The sequence below is a fragment of the Epinephelus lanceolatus genome, chromosome 16 (assembly GCF_041903045.1).
Source record: "Epinephelus lanceolatus isolate andai-2023 chromosome 16, ASM4190304v1, whole genome shotgun sequence".
Taxonomy (NCBI): Eukaryota; Metazoa; Chordata; class Actinopteri; order Perciformes; family Serranidae; genus Epinephelus; species Epinephelus lanceolatus.
The window spans coordinates 31,167,556-31,179,245 of NC_135749.1; the positions used below are offsets into that span (position 1 = coordinate 31,167,556).

The window sequence follows — 11,690 nt, forward strand, 5'->3', positions numbered from 1 at the left end:
TAAAATTACATTAACGATAATTTCAAACGCCGACTTTAAGGCAAGTGCATTACCTTGACATAATCAAAAAATAAAAAATTGAAAAAAAGAGCCGTTTTGCGTTTTCAGTTAATCTCATAAAATCAAATACATATAAATATTTTTATTTCTATATTAAAAATATAACATTTGTTTTTATCTGCATACCCTGTAAGCTTTTTTTATAACGTTAGTTCACGTGCATTTATTAATTACTTAATAATCATTTAATAATAAAGACATAAATAACTATCTGGCGAGAGGTTGGGATTAAGCAGCTGTTTCATCTATTACTTCATTACTTTGTATATTGTCTGTTTCTTCCAACACTTAGTCTTAGTTGGGTATTACTCCAAAAAAAAAAAATCATGTAGTCTTATTCTGAAAAAGAAACCGGAAGTTGCAGTTGTTCACATTAATGCTACCTTGCGTTTGACTAACAGCTATGGAAGTACAGCCACTATGCAGAAATACTTCCAAGCCTTCCAAGCAGGTTTTGACAATCATATAAACAGGAAACTGGAACCAGCATGTTTTAAGAAATTGTATTTATTTCACTTCAAATGCAGACTTTAATTACGATTTCTTAATTCTGACACAAATTTTGAATTTTCCCTTCTGCAGAACTTTGTACCATTTCCTTCACATTTCTATGTAGGTTTAATTTTTCATTAGCCCAGGCTGTTGGAGTATCATTCCTACCAACATGTGATCAGAGCACTACGAGAAAACACAAGTGAAACAAAAGTCTGACAAATTGTGTTCGATCCTGTTCATCCTCTTTATAAGAATTCATAAAACTGCCCTCAGAAACACTATAGAGACGCTGCAACAATCAAAACATTTACAAAAAAGTCTTTCATACCAAATGCAGTAACTTCACTAAAAAGGTAAACACCATTCACACGAGGACCATGTTCACTATTGTTGTCTGTACTGTGCTTGTTGTATTATCTATCATATATATTGTGATTAACTATGATGTGTTTTAACCATCCTGTGAAGCTGAAAGCCAATTTTTACATTCAGGGACAATAAAGATTATCATTACTATAATGCACAAATGCACATACAGGTTTAACAAAACAAAAAAAGTCAGAATATACACACATCATATTCTCATATTTACAATAATAGGTATTTGTGGGTCTAGATAGTTTCCTCTAATATTGATTTTACTGTCCTGATCATTTACAAAAGATGTTTTAGGTTCTATTTCTTTCTCAAACACACACACACACACACACACACACACAGAGGCTCGTCTCTAATCCCTCAAATACAACTGTTTTTCGGCGTATAAACATAGCCAAAAAAATTTTATCTATGTGCATCATATGGAAGCATTATCATCACCAAATTGAAGTTGACGTTTAATCACATTATCGTTTCAAAATTCCTGAACATTTCTGGCCCTTTTCCAGTGTTCATGACAAGATACATTATGTAAAAAGTGGGAGGCCAATATGATATAACAGCTAAATTGCCCTCAAAAGGACGTTTAAAGAAATATTACAACATGTTTAGACAGAGGCCCTGTTCAGTAAAATTCTCACTGAAATCTTAGCAGAACAGTAAGTTTATCCCAAAGTATTATTACTATTTGAGCAAAATAGTGAACAAAACAACTGGCAAGCAAGCTTCTCTGGATCTGTAGGGAAAAAACAACTCTAAAAGGCAAAGTTTACACAGATTTATCACCATGCAAGCTTCAAAAAACAAATGACATAACTGTCTGCTTAAACACGAGGATAGTCACCCCTGAAACCCTAGCCGAGATATCAAAACAATCAGGTTTGTTGATTCAGTATCACACTTTCACAGCAGTTGACTTCATTCTTCTTTACTTGTCTTTCTGTAAGTGGAAGACGTAAAAGGTTATTATTGACACCCCAGGAGCATCTCCAGGGTTATAAAACATACAGTACAGGCCAAAAGTTTGGACACACCTTCTCATTCAATGCGTTTTCTTTATTTTCATGACTATTTACATTGTAGATTCTCACTGAAGGCATCAAAACTATGAATGAACACATGTGGAGTTATGTACTTAACAAAAAAAGGTGAAATAACTGAAAACATGTTTTATATTCTAGTTTCTTCAAAATAGCCACCCTTTGCTCTGATTACTGCTTTGCACATTCTTGGCATTCTCTCCATGAGCTTCAAGAGGTAGTCACCTGAAATGGTTTTCCAACAGTCTTGAAGGAGTTCCCAGAGGTGTTTAGCACTTGTTGGCCCCTTTGCCTTCACTCTGTGGTCCAGCTCACCCCAAACCATCTCGATTGGGTTCAGGTCCGGTGACTGTGGAGGCCAGGTCATCTGCCGCAGCACTCCATCACTCTCCTTCTTGGTCAAATAGCCCTTACACAGCCTGGAGGTGTGTTTGGGGTCATTGTCCTGTTGAAAAATAAATGATCGTCCAACTAAACGCAAACCGGATGGGATGGCATGTCGCTGCAGGATGCTGTGGTAGCCATGCTGGTTCAGTGTGCCTTCAATTTTGAATAAATCCCCAACAGTGTCACCAGCAAAACACCCCCACACCATCACACCTCCTCCTCCATGCTTCACAGTGGGAACCAGGCATGTGGAATCCATCCGTTCACCTTTTCTGCGTCTCACAAAGACACGGCGGTTGGAACCAAAGATCTCAAATTTGGACTCATCAGACCAAAGCACAGATTTCCACTGGTCTAATGTCCATTCCTTGTGTTTCTTGGCCCAAACAAATCTCTTCTGCTTGTTGCCTCTCCTTTGCAGTGGTTTCCTAGCAGCTATTTGACCATGAAGGCCTGATTGGCACAGTCTCCTCTTAACAGTTGTTCTAGAGATGGGTCTGCTGCTAGAACTTTGTGTGGCATTCATCTGGTCTCTGATCTGAGCTGCTGTTAACTTGCCATTTCTGAGGCTGGTGACTCGGATGAACTTATCCTCAGAAGCAGAGGTGACTCTTGGTCTTCCTTTCCTGGGTCGGTCCTCATGTGTGCCAGTTTCGTTGTAGCGCTTGATGGTTTTTGCGACTCCACTTGGGGACACATTGAAAGTTTTTGCAATTTTCCGGACTGACTGACCTTCATTTCTTAAAGTAATGATGGCCACTCGTTTTTTTTTAGTTAGCTGATTGGTTCTTGCCATAATATGAATTTTAACAGTTGTCCAATAGGGCTGTCGGCTGTGTATTAACCTGACTTCTGCACAACACAACTGATGGTCCCAACCCCATTGATAAAGCAAGAAATTCCACTAATTAACCCTGATAAGGCACACCTGTGAAGTGGAAACCATTTCAGGTGACTACCTCTTGAAGCTCATGGAGAGAATGCCAAGAGTGTGCAAAGCAGTAATCAGAGCAAAGGGTGGCTATTTTGAAGAAACTAGAATATAAAACATGTTTTCAGTTATTTCACCTTTTTTTGTTAAGTACATAACTCCACATGTGTTCATTCATAGTTTTGATGCCTTCAGTGAGAATCTACAATGTAAATAGTCATGAAAATAAAGAAAACGCATTGAATGAGAAGGTGTGTCCAAACTTTTGGCCTGTACTGTAAGTAGACAAGTAGTACTATTATGTAAATTAATTCAGAATTATAAATGGTGTGTGCTAGTATTTAAGAATGTAACATTACCTTGTCTTGTTGACCAGCCTCATCTGAGCCTTCATACGGTGAAATAAAAGACAAAAAGACATACACAGAAATGAAAATAACATTGAAATATCACATTATATCTTATTTAAATTGTTTAAGTGATCAAGGCACAGTATTCATCCCACACATCTTTTACTTAGTTCAATTTATAGTAGGTTTTTAATATTAGTATATCCAGTTGTGAGATAGTATCAGTTCCTCTTGCAGTTTTAAATTAAAAGAGTGCAAACAACTTAACTTTATAAATCATTATTAATACTCTCAGTATACAAGGCAATTTTTTTCTGGATTATTTCTTACCTGAGCTAGTAAAGGTCCAAGAGACAAATTTGATTAGACCGTAGAGCACTAGCGCTACACCGACCATTGCCATTGAGTCCTCAATGGAGGGAGTGCTGAATCCTGACAAGACAGAATTTGAAAAATTAAAAAATAATCATGTCTCCATATAAATCTGATCTGAGTTTTTTTTTCACTGCCCCATAGAAAAAGTGACCATAATCCAGTCCCTCAAAGCTTATTAAGTTAACTTAATTGGATATGCAAGCACTTAGAGACATTCACTGTTCACTGAACTCTGTTGAAATAGAAAATGGCATCAGGTAACTGTAATGCATCTTTTAAAACCATTAAAATGCAGCATTTAGGCTTCAGTGCATCATGACAACCAAAATCCCAAACAATGTCTGGTCTCATATCACACTACTAGTTCTACCATGATATAACTGATATAATGGTAATGGAATCGCCTCCCGCTACATATTAAAGAATCCACTTCCATTGCAATTTTTAAAACACTTCTTAAAACACACCTTTTTACCCAATGTTTTGGAGAAATTTGAGTTTTCTAATTGTTATATCCTTGTCTGTTTTTCCTTTGTCTTTTTGTGTCTTTTTGCTTATTTGGCTGTCTACTCTTTCCCTTGATCATTTTTATTGTAATTGATTCTGTAAAGTGTATTGAGACCATGTTTCTACCATGGTGATTTTGCACCCTAAATAAACTGAAACTGAAACTTCTCTTGCTACTTCACCCATTAATACCTTGACAATGATAAGGTTTTTACTGTGAGCCAAATTATCCACAGAGGTCTCCTCCTCTCCGACACAGATGAACCCGGTGAATAAAGCAGCTTACTGTTACACATCAGTGTTTCTCCTACACTGTTCGGCACATTGCAGACGGGCTGCTAACCCACCATCTGCTTATCTATGCTCACCTTTTTTCTCTGATAACTTAAGATCCAGGCATTCAGGAGGTCTCTTCCTCTCCAAAACAAACAAACCCAGTAGTTTAAAATGCTAAAAACACCCAACAAAAAAATGTAACAGGAAAATACTGATTTTTTAACAACTCTAGTCACAGAGGAGCTGCTAACGATGGTGGCTGACGCTAAAACATTAATAGCCCTAATTAGCTAATGCAAAGGTAACACAACACAACTCTTCTTATTTTCAGGTGATTATAAACTAAAGAAAAGATACTTATTATATTGTATTCCATTTCTGCCAATATATCCCCCTAAATCCTACACACTGAACCTGTCTGAGTCCTTACCACAGAGCCCTTTGCTGCATGTCATCCCCTGTCTCCCCTGCCTTTCCTGTCTCTCTCTGTCACTATCTATATAAAGCAAAAAATGCCTAGAAAATAATAATTAAAATTGTTATGAAACAAAAAAATTAAACACATTGTTGACAAAAGAGCTTGATAAATGTCCTAAACAAAAGAATTCTTTCACATTACCAACGATGTTGACAGTCGTGCTGGCCCGTCGTGTGCCTCCGAGATGGACAGCCACACAGGTGACCTCCCCTCCTCTGCCCAGGTCCAGCTTTGTTGTGTCGAGCTCCAGCCGGGAACTCTGGCTATAAGTTCCATCCCAGGCCTGCTTGTGGCCCGTTACACTGCCTGATCCCAGAGGCCTGGACTTCCCATCAGCGCCTTTAAACTCCCAGCTCAGTTCCAGGGAGAGGGGGGCAAAGCCAGACGCCTCACACTGGACTGTCAAAGTCTGGCCGGGAACAGCGAGGGGCAGAGGGGACGGGTGGATGGAGAGAGATGGAGGTTCTTGGTAGAGGGAGAAAAGAGTGGAGGCAAACAAAAAAGAGAACTGAGAAAGTTAATAACAATAATTATCTGATACTCAATGAAATCTGGGTTATTTAGGAGCTTACAATATGCTCTGATACAGAATTTGTTTATTTCAGTGCTGTTTTACAGCAGACACTAAGCAGTAACAGGTTATATGTGACAGTGTGTGAATGCCAGCATGGACAGAGACTGATTAATGGTGCACTTGAGCATATGGCCTCTGTCATCTCCACTTGAGTAATGCTACAAAGAGAGGATGTTCTCCTTTTAAGCAGAGGTCCAGGCTAAGAAAATAATCCAAATACAAGCATGCCGTTTGATTTTAAACAACCTTTTCTCTCACCTACAATCTCAAGCTCCACCGCCACCTGAGCCACAAGGTAGGGCAGATAAACTGTACAAATATACATCCCAGAGTGACGAACTTTAGCCTCCTGCAGGATCAAGGACGCGTTTCCTTTCTCATGCAAACTCTCAAAGTCCAGTGTGGCCCCTTCCTCTTGCGTATCAGCCAAGCGGTCCGCTTTGCCATCGTAGGCCAGAACCAATCGGCCATCACCTCTGAACTGGTAGCGCCACTCTACAGCAAAACCCAACCCGGAGAGAGGCGAGGAGGGGTTGGCCCAGAAGCCACAGTCCAGCAGCACTGGTTCCCCCAGTCTGGACTGCACTGAGACTGTTTTACTGGTAACACTGAGGATCACTGAGGAGACAGACAGACAGGACAAGAGATCTTAATTAAAGATATCTCTAAATGGTAGCAGCTATGTTGTGGATGATCCCTCACAACAATCATCATTGGTCTTCTGAGTCAAAAATCATTACCATTGTGCTCTTTGGTTGCTGTGGGAGCACGCATGATAGAGGAAACGGACAGCTCTTTGTTCAGGCCCTGAACGGCGGTTGAAAACCAAACAGCTTGCAAATACATGGGGCTTAAGGCGGAGGCTGTGAGAGGAGCAACCCATTTGAGGGTGGACGGCTGCGGCAGGAAGGGGTTGATCTCACACTGGGGCTTCTTAACAGAGCCTCTGGGAGGGTTCAGACAGCGGTGGCAAAGAGTGGCAGCTGGGTCTGAGGAAAGAGGAGTTGCAAGACTGTCATGTGTACATTGTTATGGTTTAGTAAATCAAAGACGCTTGCTTTGCTTTTATGTAAAAGAAATGGAATTTGACCAAGAGAATGGTAAGAATGGTCGGATAAAAACTAATCAGTTATGGATCCCTGGCTGAATGAATCAAGTTTAAGTCTGGAAAAACATAAATGAAGAAATTAAGCAACACTGAACCCATATTTAATGTAAAATTAAACAAAGAAACCTTTAACAGAGATATTTTAGTAAATTACTATATCAGTGTTGAATCAGTAAAAGGATGCAGAGAATACATCGTCTGGAGCTAGACATCTGAATTGCTATTTAGGATTTAGGGGGATATTTTGGCAGAAATGGAATATAGTATAATATGTATGTTTGCATTTGAAAAACAGATTTTTTTTTAACATGAGACTGCTTTATTCAGTCTGTTTTCCTGGTTTATATCAACTGGTCCTTTTGTTTTGCAGAGGAAGAAACCTCTACGAATAATTCGGCTCACGGTTAGAATGTCCTGAACAAAGGACACTGAAGTTTCAGCTGGTTGCAAACTACAGTCCTCACTGTTAGATGCCACTAAGTCCCACTATATCTTACACACTGGACCTTTAAGTAAAAGAAAGTGTGGTTTTGAAGCTAGAAAACACATGCTTGCTGCATCTGTGTAAAGTCTGTGTTCATTGCTCTCAGTTTTCTCCTCACAGAAGTCTCTACCAACTAAACTGACCTTTACTCTGACAGTTTAAAGAATTTAAAGAAAGTTAGAGTTAGTGAAGTGTAGATTACGTCATTTACAGTAGGCAAACTGAATAAACAACATTCACCAATGTTTCAGTAACTAATTTAAGAGTGTCCTCGTTCTGGGGTCAGCCCCAGAAGACATACTGGGGCTCAACCAGGTGTCGACACATTCAACTCAGATAGACACACTGAAAAAGTGCAATCATGCTCAGGTATAATAATGATTTTATAGATCAGCAGCACTTATATCTCTGGAGGCTTATAGTTCACCTTAAACTTGAGACTGCTGACTCTAAAATGTCACATTTGCAACACTCACTGTATCTACACACAAGGAACAGCAGAGAGCAAGGACCCACACATATGAAACATATATACCTCGTACATACAAGAAGCACAATGCACACCCAATCTCAAACACACATCTAGATGAATGTGCGGTTACACATTCTGTTCAGTGTGTATTTTTGAACTAACCTGTAACAAAGTAGACTCTGTCGGGGTTGATGTCGGATGGAGCCGGTTGGGACTCTGCAGTGTGGCTGTGTGCATCTGTTCTGACGTGAAGCAGGGATTTTTCCTGGCTTGTAGCTGCAGTTAAACCTCCTCCTCGACCGGCTTTCTCCTGCACGAACCAGCAGTCCAGCACTGGACAGCTGCTGCTGCAGGCTTTTGACAATAGATTTAACAAGAAATGAACAATGAATATGCAAAAAACACTGTGAACAAGAACAAAATCATTCACTATTTTCTGATATTACAGTCCATGGCATTTTGTATTCTTCCATGGCCACACTTAAACATTCCCCTAATATTTACCAATGAATCATCATTTAGTGTCTCCAGTAAGTAATCCACCATTAGCTGCAGCAGTTAATGTCATAAGAAATATGAAATATAGAAGGCATTATGAGGCCTTGCAAGAGTTAAACCCTGACAGACAGAAATAAAAGTAAAACTGTGATCCTCTCCAGGGAGCAAATACGTTGTGGTTGACTTGAGTGTTGCAGAGTCTTACTTTCATTTTTATTCTCCTGCTTTTTCATGTCATTGTTTGGACTTTAAACCAAAATTCTGACAAAATGAGCAGTATTCTCAAGAAAGTCTGAGCTCCTTTTCCCTTTTCTTTTCTCTCTCTTTATTATTATGTTCATACACGTATTTAGATTTTAGAGTGGTTTCCACTAGATGCTGGGTACAGTTTCGGCCACAGGGGCGCGCTACTTCACTGACGCTTCACGCCAAACTCCCTTTAGAAATACATCATAATTTAACTTAATCTAGTCAAAGCTAAATGTATACGGGGTATAGGAAATACCTTTAGACAGTATATTGCATGACTGGATCTTGTGTCAAATTCGGCATACATATTTCACAAATAATCACATATCAACAATATTTAATAGCCTGAAATATTGAATTGGACTCACTTTGCACAACGTGATCCTGTATTCTGAATTTATATTAGTAGATAGCTGTTGGATTTTCCTGTTAATGACTCCTGAGTAATGTTATTTACAAAACATCTTCATCTGCAATCAACAATATGCACATTAACATTAGCTATGTCCTTTTGTTTCACGGAGTTTGAGTTACTTCAATACACACGCATCCGGGCCACAGGTCCACTGCACATGCATAAAAGTAGTATGTTCCATCTGTTTGGTTTAGCAGCAGAGCAAAACATATCGACATATGCTAAATAAATCGACAGATAGCCTTAGTAACCTTACCTTTAATGAAGCAGAAAACAGCAACCAGGGACAGTTTGTAGATTGTAGAGAAGTCTGTCATGATTGTTGTCTTCACGTTATTGTCAGGTACTCTTTGCTGCTATGGTACGAACAGTCTTGTTTGAATTGTGGGTTTCCCCTTCAACTCCGGGTACATTTTAGTTTCACTTTCACGTACAACGAGTCCGTCAAGTCAACCAGAAAAAACAAAACAAATTCCGGTCATAATTTCAAAGTAAAGCCATTGTAATCAACGTTGAGCGACCTTATAGGTAAACTCACATCTGAAAATAAAACCGACTGGATACTCAGACACAAACCCTTTCGCCAGATCTTGAAAGCAAAGACTGCTTGAAATAGTTCTAACTGTGCATTGAGAAGTTCTCCAGCTCTACAGGTAGATGGCGCCCTCTGCCACACAATAATCCACCAAGACTTGCTCTGGACGTGTTCCCAACCTTTATGTGTCTTTCCTTGATCTATTAATCTGCAAAGCATATCCTGCATCTGAGATTTACCATAACTGCCGTTGTTTAGAGCATGTGCACAACTGGTATGTGAGTATCTTGAATCCTTTAATTCAGAAAAGGGAGATTAGTGAGAAACAAGTGAACATGTGAGGCTGCAACCCTTCAGGAGTAGAATGTGGTTTGTGGGAACAGAGGTCATATGAGGACAAGTGAAAAAGTAAACAGACCAGTATACTCCTACACCTACAGCCTTTTTATAATCTAGTGCTCAACAAGATGAGCAACTATCACTCCATCCAAAAAGTTATTTCTCCACAGACACTCATGCTGTCATTGTTTTCAGCTGAAAAGAACATAGTTCATGTTCATGACCCTCATATCCAGAGAGCAATATTTGGGTAGCATGTCTTTATGTGCTTTTAACATGCATATTTTGTTTGATGATAACTAATTTCCATTCAGTGTACTCCCCAAATGTGTTATCCTGCTATATATGTCGCAGTTTCATGTAGATTCAAAGCCAAATGCACACACTTTATTTGTGGCTTTTAATCACTGATGTTTTACCGATGCTCATGTTTGGTTATTTTTCTGAGCATTTTCTTTGACCCCAGAGGAATGTGGCAAAACAAGTAAGACAGACAAGATAACAACCATGGCCTGCTCTTTGTTCCTGCTGTGCACCCAAATGTGCAAATCATGCCAGATCACTGTGTCACACCCAAACACAAAAACGAAACCTAACAGGCTCACCATGTGATTTCTCAGAAATGGCACAGGGGAATGTGCTGTTTCTGGCCAGTGGTGGTGCTCTAACTCTGTCACTGAGTCCTGAGAGGGAAACTGACAACAATACCTTATGCTAGAAATAGAAACAGCAGGGTTCAACAGCGAGACAAAACAAAGGAGTTAATAAACAAGTTGCATTCTGGGTGGGATTGGTGTGACTCACTGTTTATGCCTGTTCCAGATAATTAAACCGTGTTGTCATCTAAAGTGTTTCAGTTCTGTGTAAATGAAACAATGAATCACCTCAAACCAAAACTTACATCTTGTTATATTTTTGTATCTACTTTACATTTCCATTTGGGTAAAATAATGAGGTCTGTGTGTTCACAGAAGTCAAATATTGATGCCCAGTTTGCCCTGCAGTGACTGCCAGGTCAGGGCGACAGAGTGTTGGTGCATCTGCCATTTCAAAACAACAAAGGAAAACACAAAATGGCAGCACACAGGTGTTCTCAGAGTCAAGGGTGTGGCACAGTGACAACCCGCATGTATCATGTGAATGTCAGACTGTGTTTATCTTACCTTAGGAACTTTACAGAACCACACAGAATTATGTCTAGCAGAGCTTTGCTGTATTTACTTTGCTGTAACTATACAAGTAACCCAAATAGTGAACACAATAATGGCAGGACGTTTGTGTTAAACAATAATACATACTTAATAGGCTTTACTTTTTAACCAATTCAGTGTTTTCTTCCCCATGATGCTTGGCTGCTGTGGTTGTTTTAACTGCATACTTTTCTAATGCAGGTAGAGGGTTTTTAGCAAAGAGTAGAGGCTCTGTGAATGTATGTTCAGGTCTTCACCCACTGTGCCATTATCCTGTGATTTTTTTTGTCAAAGTTTATATCTTTAATAATAATAATAACAACCCAACTTAAAAAAAATGTTGATTTCATTTAGTTTTCCTGACAGGAATAAACAAAATTCATTTGACAGCTTTGATTATTTTTCAGGTTTGTAATTTACATGGAAAGCATATAACGAAGCTATAAAACAACACACTGTTAAAGATTAAACCAGTGGTTCACAACCTATTGGTTTGTGACCCCTCACAAAACAGTAGTGTCTAGTTGTGGCCCTTTGTCATGTTTAAAA

At 39.2% G+C, this 11,690-nt stretch overlaps 1 protein-coding gene across 1 annotated transcript; it reads right to left on the reverse strand.

Annotated features, from left to right (window-relative positions):
• Window positions 1-549: 549 nt before the first annotated feature.
• On the reverse strand, window positions 550-9,529 carry LOC117263005 (tapasin). The gene is made up of 8 exons (XM_033636136.2): window positions 9,334-9,529; window positions 8,078-8,269; window positions 6,592-6,840; window positions 6,110-6,469; window positions 5,419-5,742; window positions 3,972-4,073; window positions 3,651-3,679; window positions 550-1,873 (listed from the first exon to the last, which is right to left on the reverse strand). The coding sequence occupies exons 1-8, from the start codon at window positions 9,392-9,394 to the stop codon at window positions 1,862-1,864; spliced, it is 1,329 nt and encodes a 442-aa protein (XP_033492027.1). The 5' UTR covers window positions 9,395-9,529; the 3' UTR covers window positions 550-1,861.
• Between the last annotated feature and the right edge of the window lie 2,161 nt (window positions 9,530-11,690).